We start from the raw sequence: 20,762 nt of genomic DNA, 5'->3' as shown, positions 1-20,762 counted from the left end.
TCCTCTAGTGAAATGTACCTAAAGCAAAGTGTTACCAATCTCGGGACCCTCTAGCAAACAGTGATCAGTAAACACAGTACTACAAAGCTATCTTAATTTGTATGGATCGGTGGAGTGATGACTGTGGAAGTCACATTTAAATAAATATACCTCTAACTATGTAAGATGGAAGAACTAATCACAAGTACCACTACTTGCGGTAAACCTACACAAAGATGACTGGTTTCAAGGGGAATGTTTGAAAATATGCAACATTCCCCCTTGCAAGCTGGGTGTACAAAACTATACTTTGTAGACAGAAGCCCAAGCCATTGCTAAATTATATGTGTGCCTCAAAATAATCTTGTGTCCCACACCTGGTCCCAAGACTTTTGTGCATGAGCATGGGCACACAGCTTATGGGCAATGTTGAGGGGTTGTTATATGGAATTATTATACAATACTGTATGCTTATAACAGCTACAATACAGACAAATTAAACGTGCTCTGTGGTAGTTGTTGAACAGAAACTCTAGCAACCCACCAGATTTTCTGAACTTTAGTGTAATGCTGGGGTTGTAATTCAGAAGTGGAGATCCCACTCTGAGATGTGTAAATTAAGAGCACTTAGTCAAATGTTATGATAATAAAAAGTTATGATAATAAAAGTGATAAATGTTTTCAAGAGAGTCATTTCCCTGTAACTAGGCAAAGCTTGAGAGGTTCTCAACATATAAGAACCATAATTTCCAGAAATGATGGGCAGCCAGCAAGATTCCTCTGATCCTAATAGGTCTCTTATTTCCATGTGAATCCCCCTAGCAGGTTGGCTAAGTGTCGGGCTCTCTCCCTGTCAGGCCCAGACTGGCAATCCGTGGGTTCTGAGGGGCTGCTATAAGGTGCCATAGAAAGTCAGTATTTAGTGGGCTGTTGGGCAGGGCCTATTTTAATTCTCAGTCCAGACCTGCTGCTGCCTGTCCTGTTACACTGGAATAGTTTCCTACAGCTGCTGGAAGGGAGTGGTTGCTTTCCAGTGTGCAGGAAGGGTGTGTCCGCCGCTGTCTCAGGCCCCATTGCTGCCCTGTTCTTCAGGCCTAGCCTCTCATCTGTGTTTAATCCTGAGCACACATGAACCCTCCCTTCCCTCTCAGCACTGCCCATTCTGTTTCTGCCATCTGCAGGCTGCTCGGAGCCAGTGCTGAGTGCCTGTGAAGTAAAGTTGAGTCACCCAGGGGTGTGGTTACCCACATCTCCCTCTCTTTTTTCCCTTCCTTCCTTCTTTTTCACGCTCCTTCTGTCGGACTAAGGAGGGACACGGGAGAAGCCGGATTCCAGTTGTTCACAACATCAGGTAATAAGGTGGTGTCAGACTAGCAGGGCTGCCAGTAGTATTGGGGGCTCTTGACTCACACATTGGTGCCTTATTGCTGTGAACCCACGAGAGGCAGCTAAGAAGGCAACAGGTCGCGCCCGGCTCTCTAGGACAGACTTTTAACTGTGCGAGGGGTCACGTTGGGAAGTTGAGCGTGTGTGTGTGTGTGTGTGGGGGGGGGGGGGGGTGTCCCTGGTGTCCCTGGTGTCCCTGGTGTCCCTGGTGTCCCTGTGTCCCTAGTGTCCCTAAGCAGAGGGTCTGCACTGAGGAACAACTGGCAGCTGGGGAGGTGTGGGTTAATCGGTGTGTGGATGGAGGCGGCTGTCACTGGGTGTGAGTGTGCCAGGCACTGAGTGTAACACGGGGAGGAAGCATCTTCCCACCCATCACTCCTCGCCTCATTCCTACAACTAGGAGTCCCCTCAATCCAACTGGCCGCCTCAGGGATTTCTATTTGCTGCGTTGGAGGGATTGGACGGGGAGGGCAGACATTGAAAGAGTTGAACTTGTAATGCAACCTGTTGGCTCTGGAGATGAGGCAGGACTACACTCCCATCGTTCCCTGTAACAGTGTTTTAGATTGTGACAGTGAGAGTTGTAGTTGGTGAGAGGCTGAGCGTTCAGGTTAGAGGGGAGAGACCCGGATGTGATCCGTGTGAGAATCAGCTGAGCTAGTGTGCCGCTGGGCACAGGGACGTCACATTGCCGGTCTAAGTGGAATGACTAGTGTGAGCTTTATTACACTGCTGCTGTTATGGGGGAGGATGGAGCGGCTCCCAGGGGCACGGGGAGGACAGGGTGTCCCTTTTGGCTGGAGTTGTGGGGAGGATGTAGGTGAAGGGTGACGGCAGGTGATAGAGACCGGGTGCGTATGGTTATGGGTGTGGTGATGTTTGGGAGAGAGGGAGGGAGCCGAGGTGTGTGTGTCAGTCACATGATGTCGAGTGTTTCTTTGCTGCCTCAGCGCAGGACAACCTCTCTCTTACTATTGGCTGCCTATAAGGCACTGGCTCCCATTTTCAGGAGTTGGGTGACTGTAAAAACAATGCTGAAATGAATGCAGGGCTAGTGTGGGAAGCTGGCTGAGGTCTTACACCTCTACCAACGTTGCACTCACAGGCCAGCTCATCAACAGTGGGTCTCACCTTTCAGTGAATTTTTAGTATGTTGTGCAATGGCCGATTCTAAGCAACTTATTAACTGGTCTTTGTTTTTTTTTATAGTTTGCCTTTTACTTCTGACTCTTCCCAACTTTCAAATGGCTATAACAGACCCCATCTAGAAAAAAACAAATTCTCAATGCTACAATATTAGTTGTATTGCTGCTTTTCTTGTTCTTACTTATCTTTTTATTCAGACCCTTTCCTGTTGATATTCCAGTCTCTTATTCAAATCAATGCTTGGTTGCTAGGATCATTTTGACCCTAGCAATGTTGCAACATTTAGTTGATACATTTCTCAGCAGCATCTCTGGAGTATTAGAAAATATTGTATCAAGTCTAACAGCTGTCTGTAATGAAACCCAGAAATTCTGCTCAGCAGGGACAAAGATAAGAAATGTATCAACAAAATGTATCCATTCAGAACAGTTTACATGGTCGGCGACCCCTCCTTCTCAGAGCTGCTTCAGAAGGTGAAAAAATACACTTTACACTTCAATATTAAAAAAACTGTGACACATAGAAAGTCATTGGAAAAAGTTATTTCTGGTGATCTATCTGAAACCAATTAGTTCTTTGAAGGTGAACCACCCCTTTAAAGTTAAATCAAAGGTGATCAACCCTTTTAAAGCACAACAGTATTTAGCCAGAAGAGAGGAGAGCACTCAAATGCAGATTTACTGCTGTGAATTAGTGTTTATTGCCGACTGACAAGCAAAACAGGCCAGGAACGCCTTTTTCTTGGATTTATATAGACAAGGCGCATAAACACTATCTGATGTGTCAATAATATATATAAATACATTTTATTTTCTACTGACTTGTTTTAGTCCACAGATTAAAAGGAAACTGTGATAGTCTGTCTGTGCTTGTAGTTTCATGCAACCCCTGTTGTCATCTTGTTCCATTGTGAAGTGATGAACTGTGGGACTTGAAGTCCCTCCACTTTGCGTACGGGTGTGCACGTATTCTGTGGAAAGCTGAGACTTCTGTTCTCACAGTCCATCAAATGGAAAAAGGTGGATACATATGATAGAAATAGTATTTACGACTTGTAACTAACAGTTTTGGAAAGAGTTATCAACAGTAAACAATGTATCCCCCCAATAATGATTAAAGCCTGCATGCCTTATATTTTTACTAATATAATAAAAAAAAGGTTTAAACCAATTTCTCAGAATTCGCCGAACGTTTTTCATGAGGTAATCGGCTGTTTAGTATTTTACAACTACCTTTTCCTACCAGATAATTTTTATCAGCGTATTCGGTTTATCTACAGATACCATTTCAACTGCTTCTGCCTCATAAAGTGGCTATTGTCTCTGTAAAAATTGTACTTACAGACTTAAGCATTCTGAGCTGTAAATAAAAACATGAACTTTACAGTAAGCATCAATGTTTGGTGCAGAAGGGATTTATTTTTTTTTTAAATTGCTAAACTGTATTTCTCCCTCCCGCTATTGTCTTCTAACTAGGGATGCACCAAATCCAAGATTCCTTGTGTCTGGCCGAACCGAATCCTTATTTGCATATGTAAATTAGGGGCAGGAAACAAGGAAGTAAAAAAAAAATGTCCCCCCTTTTTCCTGCATATGCAAATTAGGATTCGGTTCGGTATTCAGCCGAATCCAAATTAGTGGATTTGGAGCATCCCCACGTCTAACAATGTCTTTGTTAGGCACTTGATTTGTTCTTTAAATCTTACCTGTACTATGTAACTTTTGTGTGTTTTTCTTATTTATTTTACATTTAAATAGAAAGCACTGTCATGCCAAACGAATATAATACATTTTCAGATGACTGTGGCCCAGTGGAAATGTATCTGTTTGTATAATTTTTGTGATTGGTCTAGGAAAACTTGGTGCGATATAACCTCACAAAATTCTAATAGTTTCAGCCATCGTGAGAAGGTTTTTTCATATATACAGTATGTGTGGATGCACCCCGATTACCATTGCTTTGTTACCATTTTTGTGTTCGATTTCTACAAGGATATCATGGGTCTAATTTTCTTAAAGGAACAGTAACATCAAAAAAAGAAAGTTTAATTAATGAATAAATAATGTACTGTTGCCCTGCATTAGTAAAACTGGTGTGTTTGCTTCAGAAACTCAACTATAGTTTATACAAACACGCTGGAGCCAGCCATTCAAGCACGGGACACAGTAGAACACAGATAAGCTATGTAGAATTCCATTGTATATCACAGAGCTTATCTGTGATCTGCTTTGTAACCTGTGCCTTTTCTCCTTTTTCGGCTTTGAATGGCTGCCCCCATAGCTACCCAGCAGCTTCTTTATATAAACTGAAGTATAGTTTCTAAAGCAAACACGCCAGTTGTACCAGTACAAGGAAACAGGGTTTTGGGATTTGGCACCGAAATGTATATGGACTGATTCAGTGGTTCCACATGCAGGCAAGGAAGGAGGCACTTGATTTTTTGGAGATATTATTTTAAAGCTATAATTGACTATGACTGTAAGTTTCCTTTATCCAGAAAGGTCCCAGCCATTTAGAATAATAGTTCTTAAACTACTGGGGTGCCATGTTTCCTATTTATGTGGCTACTGGTGGAAACTATTTATATCACACAGAGCAGACTAAACAATTTTTGGATGTAATGTACTGTGTGTGTGTCTAACAAATAGAATCACTGCATAATCAATGTCATATAGACCAATAAAAGAGATACAAGCAAAAATAAATATGTAAAAATAATGAAAAGATGAGGAATTATAAAATAATCACAAAATATTAACATATTCACAGTCTGAAAAGGTCAAGTAGTGTATATCATAAAATCACAGTATAAAGTACAGCACAGTATAAAGTACAAAAACCTGCCAGTGACAAATATATGAGATTTCAGACATAAAGTCCTTTATGTGGTATCAGATATTTTCAACATAATAGTCTTAATTGGATGCTGTCATGGGAAAACATGTTTTTCCAAAACACATTAGTGAATAGTGCTGCTCCGATAGACTTCTACACTGAAATCTGTTTTTCAAAAGAGCAAATGGATTTTTTTAATATTTAATTTTGAAATCTTGCATGGGGCTAGACATATTGTCAGTTTCCAGCCATGTGACTTGTGCTCTTATAAATTTCAGTCACTCTTTACTGCTGCACTACAAGTTGGAGTGATATCTCCCCCCTCCCTTTTCCCCCCAGCAGCCCATCAGCAGAACAATGAGAAGGTAACCAGACAACAGATCCTTGGTAGATAGCACTTAATAGTAAAAATCTAGGTCCCACTCCGACTCCTTCAGTTACATTGAGTAGGAGATACCCAAGCCTGTCAGAAAGCAGTTCCATAGTGCAGCACTGACTCTGAAGGCACATGACCAAGCAAAATGACCAGAGAAGGCTGCCTAACAACTAGGGATCAGCAAATTATTTTGTAGAGTTTCGCTGCAGAAATGACGCTCATAGACTCCAATGGGAGAAAAAAATGGCATGCGTCCAAAAAAATATTTGTCGCCCATAGACTTTAATGCATTTCGGGAAATTTTCGCGAGCGGTGAATTTTTGGCGAAGTGAAACGGGTCAAATTCGCCCATCCCTAATTACAAAAAAAAAAAATACTATTGTTGGGTTAGGAATGTAATTTTACATGGTAGAGTGAATTATTTGCAATGTAAAAACCATGTAATTTAGAAATAAAAACTACACCATAAAAATCATGACAGAATCCCTTTAAGTAATGAAATATAGAGGCCGACTTATAAAAGTTCAGTATTCTTTAGCTAGAAAAAATGATGGTTAACAAATACTGATTGCCTCAGATGTACCAGCCACCTTTCTTTTTTTGCATCAGGATTAACATTCAACAGGTTTTTTGGAGCTCAGTGCTGCATCTAGTTATATAACCCCATAGAATAAAATGGGGTTTGACTGCTCAAATAATTGAAGGTATCTTGACAAATTGATACATTCATCTGCTTTGATAAAAGTTTGTCACACACCTAGAAATCCTTTAGAATACAGATGCAGGATTATCTATCTATCTATCAAGTGAACCGGAGAGTGTTAGCGCTCCACGATAAGTGTCAGTCAGCACTGCTTCACATGACATTTCTGATACTCTGACCCCTAAAACAATTCACTACATGTGCAGCTTTTGCCCTTATCTGCTTGAGTAGCATTTTTACTGTAGTTAATTAAAGTAAGCCTTGAAAATTAACTTCAACTAACTTTGTTTTGTTGATCTGATGGAACTGGTAAAGTGTATGTATGCACAGTCAGTCCAGAAGTATTGTGCTGTATTGCATTCTTGGGTAAAAACATTGATCTTTCTGACTGTGCTCCAACAGAGATGCAAACTGTACACAGATAACATACTGACTGTACTTTGTTTTCCAGATTTCATGTTTTACGAGATCCCTGTGGCTACACATTGGTTATCCTTATTTTTTCATTCAATTGCATATATTGCTGACCACTTTAAAGGGGTGGTTCATCTTTAAGTTAACTTTTAATATGTTCTAAAATGGCTAATTCTAAGCAACTTTTCATTTGGTCTCCATTATTTATTTTATTATAGTTTTTTTTATTTTAATTATTTGCATTTTTTCAGCTTTCAAATCAGGGTCACTGACCCCATCTAAAAACAAATGCTCTGTAAGGCTACAAATGTATTGTTATTGCTACTTTTTATTAATTATCTTTATAGTCAGGCCCTCTCCTATTCATATTCCAGTCACTTATTTAAATCAATGCATGGTTGCTAGGGCAATTTGTACCCTAGCAACCAGATTGCTAAAACCGCAGAATAAAAAGCTAACTCAAAAACTACAAAGATAAAAAATGAAGATTAATAGCAAATTGTCTCAAAATATCACTCTATCTCATACTAAAAGAACTCAGAGGTGAGCAACTTTTTTAATGGCACCTATCAATGGAATATTGTTTTCCGCACCAGAGGTGTGGCCACTAGAGCCCACATTCTTGAGCTCCCGCTGCAGGTGAGCAAGCATAGCGCTGGCAAGGTGTTTTTTTGTCTTTTTTAAATATTATTTAAATATTGTATCCCCAACTCAATTAGCCCGCACCTTGTTGGGGAAAATTTTTTCATTAAAAGTTGCCCTTGAATCTTATAGTTGAATCTGATGCAGTATTCATCAGGTTGTGGAACACTTCTGGATTCATAAACATATGCACCATCACTGTCATTCAAAACACTACTGGCCATGTTCATTTATGGTAAGATCCCTGGTGGAGGCTCAATTAACAGGGTATTTAATGGATTCCTCGTGTGCCATTAGCCTAATAGTCCAAACACATCTTTTTTTCCCTGTGCTTTCATGGAATATTTAAAGTACAGTGAGCACTGTAATCAGCCTTGTTAGAGACCGTTGACATTTGTAACATTACATATATTTGGGCCTAGTTCATTTCTCCAAATTAAATCAGAATTGGGGGAACATTGAGTTGTGTGTGTGTGTGTGTGTGTGTGTGGATTCTTCAGCTGACACTTTTTGAACAAGCAGAACCAATTGGAGTCTGTGTTTTCTAGCTGACAATCCTTTGGGAGGCATTTGGCCTTTAAAATATGCTTGGGTCAGGCACTGCCCAATGCATTATCTCTGCAGGATAGCTGATAAGACCACAGATTAGCAGTTTCTATAAAACACCCTTTCTGACATTATCCCATAGTAAAATAATAAACAACACAAAAAAGCCTAGCTGCTGCAAAGAGAGATTTTTATTTTCATATACAATCTGAAAGGACATTAAAGGCTTGTCCCTACATACAGAGTGATCACTGGTTTGTGCTACTCTTTGATTTTTATAAAACATCCGCATTGTATAACTCCTTCCTACAGGACGCCTGCCCATTATTCTGTTTCAGAGCAAAGCTTTTTTTTTCTGTTACTGCTCGCTGTGAAATATGTGCTCCTCTTTGATTTTTATAAAACATCCGCATTGTGTTACCCCTTCCTACGTCCTGCCTGCCCAAGCAATGCATAGAGCAATGTGTTCTTTCTTGCTGGCATTCACTGTGCACTGCTTAATCCTCACCCAAGGGAAATCACTTACAGCTACGATAGGCCACTTCATGTAGCTTGCATTGTTTGGTTAAAATAAGAAGACTATCCCGTCTGTGTTTAGCACATGCATCTTTAGTTAGTGTTTTAACGTATACCTCTAAACTGCATATATATATATGTGTGTGTGTAATAATAAAACAGTACCTTGTACTTGATCCCAACGAAGATATAATTAGTCCTTATTGGAGGCAAAATCAGCGTATTGGGTTTATTTATGTTTACATGATTTTCTAGTAGCTTTACCCTATGATCCAAATTACAGAAAGATCCATTTTTTTTAAAAAACCCCAGGTCCCAAGCATTCTGGATAACAGGTCCCATACCTGTACAGTTATAGACATGTTTCTGATAAATTATATCTCATGACTTGATATTCACAGCGTCCAGAAGATGACAGAAGTAACTTTTTGGAACATTTCAGCAGTAATGAAACTGTGCAGATTAAAATACAAATATTTTGCATTATAGAACAATAAGGCATCTGAATAATGAAATCAAACCATCATGTTGTAAAACTGGATTAATCCTTCTTGTTTGAGTTTCTTCCTGTTAACACCCTGTTAATATAATTGTTCTCGTCAGTTGTTCTCTGTTTTTGTGCAGCAGTATGAGCAAATGTGCAACATAATATAATCTCTTAAGCGTCTTTTTGACATCGATGAATATGTGAAATGCCACAGTTTCTGATAAGTAATTTAATGGTAAACTATACCCCTGAATATTGCAGGTCACTATAATAAATACATTACAAAAAAATCCAGAATTTTAAACTATGTTCCACTGGACTCTCTCAAAAAGGACGACTTTAATTTTAATTACTAAAGTCGCTAAAGACTTAAGAGCTTCCGTATTAACAGACAAACATAGGGGAACTAATGAATAGGGCAGATCTGCCTTTTACTACCACACTTCTTCCTATTAAGGTTACATCTCAAGCACGCAGAGAATCATAACATAATCTGTCAAGGTAGAAGATGTAAAACAGAAATATTTAGGGGAAGATTTATTAAGGTTCATGTTGTGTATTTCACAAAACAATTTAGTTTTTGAGGTTATTTTCGAGTCAAAAATCTATTTTTCGAGATTTAATATACCCCGACCCTGGAAATAGCTCCAATCCTAAAATACACCATCTAATACCTGTTGAGGTCATGTAGAAGTCAATGGCAGTGGTCCCTTTCGAAGGGTTTCGCCCAAAACCCAATCAATTCGATTTTTCGGGTTGTTAACCCTGAACTTGCTGATTGGAGTTTTTTCCATTCGCGTTTTTTTCTTAAATTAGAAACCATTCGAGTTGTGAGTTCATTCGAGGTCTAAAATAACTCTAAAATTCGTCCTTTTAGAAATAACCCCTAAGTAAGTAAGTAATTAGCAGTGAGTATGGAGTTTGAATTCAGATGGGTGCAGGGCGATCTGCACTGAAGTTATTGCTTTATTAGTCCATATCAGCCATGTTTGTTCATAGTTGTGCATAGGGAAAAATGCCAGGCAATCCTGGGGAGGACATTGTTTCTGGTTTTTCATTTTTATCTGACCGCCAACTATTAATTTTACTGTTGCTTTTTTGCAGGTTGTGAGTAACTGTTAAAATGGAAGCCATACTCTCAGAATGGGTGCAGAAATACCATGACTTTATGAAAGGAGCAGGTGAGGTTCCAGCCATGCATGTTCTCAGCATTTCTCTCTCTAATTTCACATACAGTCCTGTCAGAATAAAAACCATGTCAGAATAACAGTCATTCATTTAAAGGGGGCATTCAACTTTAAACTAACTTTTAGCATGTTGTAGACTGATATTCTGACACAATTTAGTTGGTCTTCTAGTTCTGATATTTTTGTGGTTTTGATTTACCTTTCTATTCTGCATGTCTCTTATCTAGTTGCTGAGTTCAGTAACACTTGGCAACCAGATACATGGCCCAGGGCCCATTATATTAGGATTCCACTCAAGTCACTGACTGGTTGTTTTGATCAATAGTTACTAGGTAACAGTTTTAATGCTGCAAAAATGTGAAATAACCTAAGGGCAGTGACACAAATGGGCATTGTACTGCAGACTTCAAACCACCCAAAATGACGTGTCGTTGCCCACAAAGAAGATGGCTGTGGGTAAATTAATCAAATGGTGTAATTGTACAAATATACCTTCCTAGGCAATTTTATCAGATTATGCAATTTACACATTGTGATTTATATTGTGTACAGTGACATGTAATTGAATATTGAATGCAGGCAGCAAGGATGCTCCTTGTGTCATTGCACTAAATGAAAAACAAAATGGAGCAAATTGTTTAGAAGAATACCCTTGTCTGCATCTAGGGTTGCCACCTGGCCGGAATTTTACCGGCCTGGCCGGTAAAAATTATGGTTGATCCCAATGTTATTAATAGGGAAAAAAGATAAATATATAGGAAGCCCGGTATTTTTTCCAGAAAAGGTGGCAACCCTATCTGCATCACACTTTAAGTTAATTTTAGAGTAAAAGGGCGAATTTGCATCTCTCTATATGTCTCTCGTGCTTATTAAGTGCCTGTTTGTATCTTGACTCTATTCACAATGCTCTGTTATTAAATATGGCAAGGACAATTTGCAGTTACAATTTCAGTTGGAGGCTATAATTATCATTCTCTGCTCAATTTCTTCTTTCCATTTTCAGCAGTGCAATTGTAGGTTTTCTGCTCGTTTGAGTGCAATTTCCTTTACTCTCAAGCTTTTAGAGAGATAATTAGCAGAGATAAACACAGGATGGGAATTATATCATACAGCCTTTGTCTCTCCTTATCATTACTGAGAGATTTCACTCTGCTTGCCTGTTTTTTTTCTATCTTCAAGCTAGCTATTGTAGCTAGCTTGATCACCTATAACTGTAAGAGTTTTAGCATACATCTTCCTATTTCTTTTACAGATCCCAGGATATATGATTACCCATTGATGCAGTCACCATTCCTTCCTGGTGCCATTCTCCTCGGTTATGTCTACTTCGTTCTCTCTCTTGGCCCACGCATTATGGCAAATCGAAAGCCTTTTGACCTAAAGCCACTAATGGTTGTTTATAATTTTAGCCTTGTGGCACTTTCAGCTTATATTGTTTATGAGGTGAGAGCAGTACAACTTTATTACACAATGTTTTTATTGCTAACAGGCCAACTTAATATATTGATCATGCCACTCTGAGAGTACAATTAAAGAGACATAATTAAGGTACTTCTATACCATTTTAAATGCAGAAAAAATTTAAATGTATTTTTTCCACTCCCTTTGGTCTAGGGTGACGTCAGTTGGCTCTTCTCTCCTTCCCTTCCCCAGTCTCCTGTGTTTTGGAGCATGTGTAGTTGCTTCAAACCAAAGTATTTCAGCACTCCTACACTGTTTGATTAAATGAGGGTCAGATGGGAAGCCCACTTATCAGCTTTTCATGGACGCTAAAGAGGAAGTCTGTCAGAGACTTCCTAATTGTCAGGTACAAACATTAATGTGCCTATATTATTATATTATAAGCATTTATATTATTATATAAGTGCTGTACAGGCAAGAAAAAAAAATGTAGTAAGTGTATACCCTGGTTTTGGAAGGTAATCGGAGGAAGGGGGACCTGGGTGTGGGCAGAATACATTTTCAATACCTTTTTTGTTCTCCTTAAAAGGAGACCAGTAGCTAACGTATTCTTTGCTGAGTTTAACACTGTAAACTCTCTTTCAATGCAGCTTTCTTAGCAGGGCTGTCCACCTCAGAATCTCAAACCAGAAATAAAATTTAGACCCTTAAATGGAGAAATATGAACATCCTGTGAAGCTTTGCCATAGGTTAATTTGCAGAGATTGTTGTTTGTTGGTAGAAGCATGCTTGTTGGTGTGGCTACAGCTATTATACTTAAATTGAGCAATTTTTGAGTATAACATTTTGTAGACCATTTTGCCCTGGTGGCATTCTAGGAGAGAATCCCTACACATGTACTTTAAAGACCATAATTGGCTAGTATAATGCCCATTTTAGATGATACATCAAAAAGTTTCCTTACCTTTACTCAAGCAGCCATATATTAAAAGTTTCACCTGCTTAAGGGGATACTATTATGGGAAAAAATGTTTTTTTCAAAATGCATCAGTTAATATTGCTGCTCCAGCAGAATTCTTAACTGAAATCAGTTTCTCTAAAGAGCAAGTGGATCTCTCCCTGATATGTCCAAGATGAGGTGGACAATATCGGGCTGATCCGATCATGGGTCCTAGGGCCCAATGATCGGATCATAATGTATAGCATACAGGCGGTCGGATCGTGGGACTGCATCAAACGAATAGATGCGGTCCACGATCTGATGGGGTTTTAGCCCTGCCTGATCGACATCTGTCGGACGTTCAGCCACATAGCGATTAGGGAATACTTTTGGAGGCCCCCTCCTCCTGCTTTTATCGGCCCATGTATAGCCAGCTTTACACAAGAAAACAGGTCCCTGGTAGACTCAATAGTAAAATCCAGGTCCCACTGTGACTACTTCAGTTACATTGAGTAGAAGAAACAGCCTGCAAGAAAGCAGTTCCATCCTAAAGTGCTGGCTCTTTCTGAAAGCACATGACCAGGCAAAGTGACCTGAGATGGCTGCCTACACACCAATATTACAACTAAAAAAAAATACACTTGCTTGTTCAGGAATCAAATTTTACATGGTAGAGTGAATTATTTGCAGTGTTAACAGCGTAATTTAGAAATAAAAACGACATCATAAAAATCATGACAAAATCCCTGTAAGAAAGTTCTTAATAAAGGCCTTATCTCTTGGGGCTGTAATGGCCTGACTGATAATGCACTGCTTTGTTTTAGAATAGCTTTGCAGTAGGGATATGAGAGCAGTTTAGAGCTGTGTAAGAGGAAATAGGGTGTTTTTATGCATGCATATAGTTCAAAATATGTACTATGGACTAAAGTACCTTGAAAATTAGCATTAAATAAGAAATCCACAATGCCTGCCTGCACCAGAGTACAGACTATGCTTTTGGGTGCAGCAGAGCAGCAGAAGATTAGTGGGAGAGCAGATTCTCGGCCTGTATTTCTCCTCAGGCTGAGATTTGCATTTGTGTGGTTTAGTTTTAGTACGATATAAACTAGATGCTTTATGGAATAAGCCTAAGGCACATTGTACATGGAGCTAAAATGACTGTCTGGGAAGACTGTAGCAATCCATACACCTGTGTGCATAGGCAGAGGCCATGCCACAAACTTTAGACTAAAGTCTGGCCATAGACGCAAAGAATAAATTGGATGAAATTCCATTTCATACCATGTCGACCGGTCATTTAGTCGATCAAACAGGTTAGAACCAAACAGGGCTGATGATTGGCCTTTTCTCAGTCTATGTTTTTTAAGCTGCCATCCACTCCTTCTTAGTGAGCACACACACACAGATCAGATTTTGGTGTGAAAATGCATACTTTCGTATTTTTGCTCCAAAATGTGCTCGATATGTGCACTCACAGGTTGATGCTATGGCAGTCAGTACACCAAGAAAAAGGAGTGTATAGGTGGAGTAAAGCTGATTATCGGCCCTGTGTGCCAGTAGCCATTGGGATCACCCACACTGGTAAAGTGCTTTTATATGGGAAAAAACGCTGTAACTGATTATTATGGTGTAATTCACATAGGCAGTTGCAACAGTTGCTGGGAGTGTCACATCCTTGAGTTTTATGAGTTTGCTGATCTTTTGCAATCTTATCGAGACCTGTTAAAGTAATGATATTGATTCCAAGCTTATCACTAACTCAATACAATGTGACTCAACATGTTAAAGCTATGGGACGGCACCACAATCACAGTGAGACTTTGAGCACACAGGCTGTTGCTAGCGACTGTTGTTAGTCTGTGTATTTTTGCAGGCTGAGAGAAGCAGATTTGCTCATTGTTGCTTCTCCATTAATTTGAGTCTGTGTGCGCTCACACACAGAGGAGCTGAAGCTGAGGTCCGTATTTGAGTTGAACTCAGCCTGTGTGTGACTGCACACAAGCCGATCGGATTCAAATCAATGGAGATGGGCCACTGAGCAGATCCGGATTCAAATCAATGGAGTAGGGGCACTGAGTAGATCTGCTTCTTTCAGCCTGCAAAAATACACAGCCTGACAACAGCCTGTGTGCCCATAACCTAAAACTGCAGTTGAATGAAACTGGACATGTATCTGGTAAAGGTGTTGCCAACTTCCTAGACCAGAAGGAACAAGCACTTCTATAACTTCTTCTTAATAAAATCACAATTTATTTAAATCCATTAAAACCAGTTATGTGTAGAAAGACGCAGATTTCTTAAAATACCACTGTCATGGCATTACGCCACTTCCTCAGACGCCAGTATATATATATATATAGATATAGATATAGATATAGATAGATATAGATATAGATATAGATATAGATATAGATATAGATATAGATATAGAGAGAGAGAGAGAGAGAGAGAGAGAGAGAGAGAGAGAGAGAGAGAGATATAGAGAGATATATATATGTAGAGAGAGAGATATAGAGAGATATATATATGTAGAGATATGTATATATATATATATATATATATATATATATATATATATATATATATATATATATATATGTATGTATGTATGTATGTATGTATGTATGTGTGTATATATATATATATATATATATATATATATATATATATATATATATATATATATATATATATATATATATATATATATATATATATATAGAGACAAAATGCAGGGATTGACAGCACTCCAAGGAAATACATCAAGTCAATAATTCAAATGAAAGTGGAGATTTATTGGTGATCCGATATATAGAGAGAGAGAGATTTGATCACAAGACAAGCACAGAGAAACTGTTGGTTGCCGATTCAAGTTGGGTGAGCTCTCTCCTTTTTTTTGTGTTTAGCATATAAGTAACACTGTTTTATTTTCAACTTTAGTTCCTCATGTCAGGCTGGTTAACTGGCTATACATGGCGTTGTGACCCAGTCGATGTGTCGGACAAACCAATGGCTTTAAGGGTGAGTCACTTTCAATGGTATATATTTGGATTCATGTAAATCAATAGGAAGTGATAGGGAAATTGTTTCTGTTATCGGTGTTGGTTTTAATGATTGTTTCCCTAAAACAATCCGTTGCATACCCATATCTGTGTCCCTCCTTCAAAGTCATACCACCTGTCGCCTCTTTCCTCCTGACATCTGGCGGACTTTGTACAATAAACACAGTAATGATAAGCTTACTGTTATCTCCCGTTATCTTCTTTCTAATATGACTCTCCCTTTCTTCCTAATACATCTTCAGTATTTCCATTACTGATTTATTATATTAAGTAATGATTTAATGTGCTCTGAATGTAGTCAGTTATTAAGAGATTCTGTTAATTATAAAAGAAGGAAAAAAACTCTTCTCATTCTAAATGTCATTCTAAACTGAAGGTGCATTTGGAGTTCTGATGCTTTTTAGATAAGACTGAGATAATTGCATTTGTTATATTCAGTATAATCATTATGTAGTGCTGTCATCTCCTGCGGCGATATAAAGAGTAAAGTTATACAAACACATCAACACAAGACAATTTACAAACATAAAAGCAAATATGTGACACATATATGTGAAGCAGAGGTACATTGTTGCAGATGCAGTTTTATAAGGCAATAAGTGGTGGGCTCTGCTCACAATAACTTCTGATTATGGAATAAATAAACAAAAATGTGAGATGTGGCTTTTCCTTTAATGGGCTACCCAGCTTCACACAGCTTTTGCCAAGTACCAAGGTCACAATGTGCTGTTTAAGTCAATGGGAGAGGTCCAGGGATCAATTTTGAGTGGTTTGCTGCCTTCCTGACATTTTCGGAGAAAAAAACTCGAATCAAGTATTTTAAATTCAAATCGAAGGCAATTCGAGTTTTCTGGGTCGATTTCTATTTATCCGAGTTTTAAAAATGTAATTTTATTAATACGTTTCGATTGGTCGAATTTTGAGTTCATGGGAGTTTATGAATTCGAAATTTCGACCCTTGATAAATGTGCCTCTAAACGTCCGCTCTATTTTGCATTGCAATCCAGGTCTACTGACTCCAGCTCTTCATTTACTGGATCTGAAGTGTGATTCAAACTACCCCAACATCAGTGTGTGAATGTTTTTTTTGTATACAAAAAACTTCTTTAAACAGAAGGTTAAATAGAAGGGAGCCTTTTAGTGATGGGTAGCTGTTTTTAAAAGCTCTAATAGATTCATAGAACTGTAATGAGCAAAGAGAATAATTAAAAGTTGATATTAAGTAGTTTAAGTGACATTGCAACGTTTTTTTAAATTTTGTAATCCCTTGTTTTCTTATTTTTTCACAGATGGTCCAAGTAGCTTGGCTGTTCTTGTTCTCTAAATTTATTGAACTGCTTGATACTGTAAGTATAAGACCTAATGTTGTGATATTGTCTGCATGTTATGTTATTGCTATTAGTTCCTTAATAACATTGGGGGGCTATTGACATTTTATAAATACCATTTTGGATCTAAACTGCTTACAGCTGTAGTTCTGAAAACATTGTGCAAGACATTTTGGGGTGGAATGAGTGAATTAAAGGTGCAATGACTCCTCCTTTAGAGCATAAATATAAAATAAAGGTCCTTAATAAGAAGTGGTTGTTTTGTAGTGATATGTGGGTCAGATAGACCCCTTTGGTGACCCACCCAACCCACGGGTCTCCATTCAACCTGCGCCCACTATTGTTTTAGTGCTTTAGTTAATAAAGACTTTTCTGTAGTACTGATAAAAGCTGTGATGGTGCAAGGTGCTTTATGTTAACTCTCCCCAAACTACTTCAGTATATGTGAATTGTATGCAGAATACAAGAAGAGGGGAGTTTCTGGGATCTGTGAAAATGTAAAAAAGGAATCATCCTCTAAACTTGGATATATGCTAAGTGGTTCTTGTATTTCTGAGGCTCAACTTGTTGAATAATTTAACATCTTTTGCTTTTAATCTTTCCCTTTGTAAGGTTTTCTTTGTCGTGAGAAAGAAGAACAGCCAGATCACCTTCTTGCACATCATTCATCACTCTGTCTTACCTTGGAGCTGGTGGTGGGGTGTCAAGTTTGGCCCAGGTACGGAATATAGCATGTGTTATTTGTCGAATACTTCTATATTTTCAAAGATATTATCTTCTTTATTATCCATTTTTATTGCTGAATAAAACATGGGTTCATTTGGGACTGTGTATGATATTTAATTCTGTCTTGAAGAAGATAACTGAATAGCATCTCCACATCCTTGGATACATGCAGAGTCTTTTTAGATTTATGACCATACATGTTTTTCTTAATGCAGTGTTTATTTAACAGTAGGTTCCATTTTGTATTTTGTTCTTTTCTAGGTGGTATGGGATCTTTCCACGCTATGATTAACTCCTTGGTTCATGTCATTATGTACTTTTACTATGGACTGTCAGCTGCTGGCCCACGATTTCAGAAATACCTGTGGTGGAAAAAGCATATGACAGCCATACAGCTGGTAAGGGCATGCTAAAATGCATAGAAATTTAAAATTGCTACAAATATTAGTTTGGTAGAACATTTTATAAGCATATGTGTTTTGTTGTCAATATTTCTTCTCTCACTCATCCATTTTTCTGCTTTGTGTCCCAGATCCAGTTTGTGCTGGTTTCCATTCACATTTCCCAGTATTACTTCATGCCAAGCTGCGATTATCAATTTCCCATCTTCATTCACCTCATCTGGATTTATGGCACAGTTTTCTTCATCTTGTTTTCCAATTTCTGGTATCAGGCATACACTAAAGGAAGGCGCCTCCCCAAGGGCAGCACAGTTGCCAATGGAGCACTGCATAGGAATGGCAAAGCCAAGAATGGGAAATATAAGGAAAATTAGATGCAGGCACCTCAAGACCTGTGCTGGCAGTGTGCGGAAACTTGTGCACATGAGAGGAGCAGGTGCAAAGAAAGAGAGAATATACCACATTTTATAAACCGAGAACCCTAGCTGTTTGTGGGCCAGTACAAACTGCTAAACTGGTTTCACCAGCCAAATCAAGTGCCTAAAAGACATTGTTCAACCAAATGAATGAATAACCCATGTCCCTCCTGCAGCTAAAGCTACTCTTTCTACAACATGAAGCCACTCCTGAGTCCATGAAGAACCAGTTCACACCTTTGGTGCAATGGTTACTATGAATCTGTAATCTCATTAATGTACTACCCAGTCCTCCAGCATTCAACGTAAATGTGGATTTCTTTGCATCACATTCCAGTAACTCTACTACTGGGGCTATGTCTTCACTAATGTTGCTTTACACCCTTTAATTACTGTTTTTGCACTGGTATTGTTATGGTCACAGGAAGATGAATTTGTTCCAAAATTGCAGGAATTCTGAAATACTTGAATATAGGGACATGTGTGTCTTATACTGTTTGGTTATTGTGTTCCTGTCCAAAAAAGGCAGCCATATTGTGTTCATTTAAATTAATTTGCCTTATTAAAGGGGCATGGTTGCCTCCTTATGTTATTGCTTTAACCTTTATTAATCATCAAATTTGTGTCCCATCCACAAAATCTCTACTTTTAACACTGAATCATCCTTGTTATTTTTTCCACTTATAGAGGAACCATTATTTTTGTGATCTACAATGTCTCCCTGAGCCTGGAATGGGAGGATTTAAAAAGGTTCTTGATCAAAAATATTCATACTGAGCTATGTGTATGACTGGCAAGAAGGAAGGAGTGGTAGAAAAAGGCTGAGGTGCACAGATATAGGGACTTCGTGTAACTACCTGCAAGGCTGCCAAAACCTATTTATCATTTTTTGTGTAATACTAATAAACGCTTATTGCACATTGGATATGATCAGCTCTAATAGCTACGTAAAAACAAGTAAATCTTATCCAAACGTTTGGTAAGGGCATGAGTGAAGCAGTAGTCTCTATATTAAAAACAGACCAAATGCTTAATGTGGTAAAACACATAACTGTTTAACACTGTTCTTTTTTTTTTTTTTTAACTAATATTTAAGTGCTTTGTTTATTACTTGGATTGGATCCAGCTGTCTGAGAGTTTTACCATTTCATGTTTTCTATGCAGTGCGTATTTCCATACACTGCACTGTGCTTGTGCACTTTTACACGTTCAAAGGCAATACTGTACAGGCATGGGGAAAATGAATGGTACCTGCAGATTTAAATTCACAAGCAATAGTACTGTACTAGAAATGATATGGCAGTTCATAAGACCATCTGTGCATATGTATGCACCAACCTGAAAACAGCTCAGCTCACCACCTTCACTTGAACACTTTTTTTTTGTTACCATTACTGTCTGTAAATTATCATTAACTTCATGTTAAATTCTTACTTTGAATTAAAAATACTGCATTTCTGGTGTCTACAAAGGCTAGGGTGAATAGACAACAAGCCTACACTGCAGTACAGTAATATCACAAAGTAAAGAAAAAGGATGTTCCTGTAAAACATTCACCTGTCTTCTGTATAAGTGGCTGTATATGGAAGAGAAGTTGGGGGGGGGATTAATGTGCCTTATGTGCTTGTCCTTTGCTAAAATGTATCCAAAGTCGCCTTATTAAAATTATTTCACCCATATATGCTTGAACCTGTAAAGAGTTCACAGGTCGGTGGTAATTCTAATTTATTTCAGCATGCAACATCACTGGTTTTTCATTCTTCAATTGTTGTATATTAAAGGGTTAGTTCCCCTTTTATATTTATTTTTACTTTGATGTACAGTCATTGGTCTTAATCCTTTCCCTGCCAGCTGTTTTGTCCTAGATGCGAACATCTACTGCCAAGCAGTTTTTAGATATTTTGCACTCTTTCACTTTAAGGGCCCTTCCTGGGGCAGTCTTTTAGTTTACCCAGGAAAACAATATATTGTTTTTTTCAGGACAACCTGAACTTTCAAAATATGCAAGAATTTTGGTGTAATTCTACTTCTGTAAAAAAATATAGGCTTCTAAGTGTCCAATAAAATGAAAAAAATCATGTTTCACAAAGAACAATCACATATATCAGAAACATTATTTACTTTATGTATGAGAACACAGCTGATTTGGAAAGGTCTATGTCTCCTGAATGCGCAATACCAAATATATATAGTTTTATGGAGATTTCTCACTTGTATAGATCAAAATCTACAAGCAGTACACTAGCAAATGTCCAAAGCACCGCTCCCCAA

General features: G+C 38.3%; 1 protein-coding gene across 1 annotated transcript; it reads left to right on the top strand.

Annotated features, from left to right (window-relative positions):
• Window positions 1-1,134: 1,134 nt before the first annotated feature.
• Window positions 1,135-19,414, top strand: elovl1.L (ELOVL fatty acid elongase 1 L homeolog). Its single transcript, NM_001086351.2, is given in 8 exon segments — window positions 1,135-1,330; window positions 10,135-10,211; window positions 11,470-11,660; window positions 15,499-15,579; window positions 16,910-16,966; window positions 17,561-17,666; window positions 17,936-18,072; window positions 18,207-19,414. Coding segments are annotated over 7 exon segments (873 nt in total). The 5' UTR covers window positions 1,135-1,330; window positions 10,135-10,153; the 3' UTR covers window positions 18,450-19,414.
• Window positions 19,415-20,762: the final 1,348 nt, after the last annotated feature.

The sequence above is a fragment of the Xenopus laevis genome, chromosome 4L (assembly GCF_017654675.1).
Source record: "Xenopus laevis strain J_2021 chromosome 4L, Xenopus_laevis_v10.1, whole genome shotgun sequence".
NCBI lineage: Eukaryota > Metazoa > Chordata > Amphibia > Anura > Pipidae > Xenopus > Xenopus laevis.
Note: the sequence above shows the minus strand (reverse complement) of the source record. Positions and strands in the feature narration are given on the sequence as shown.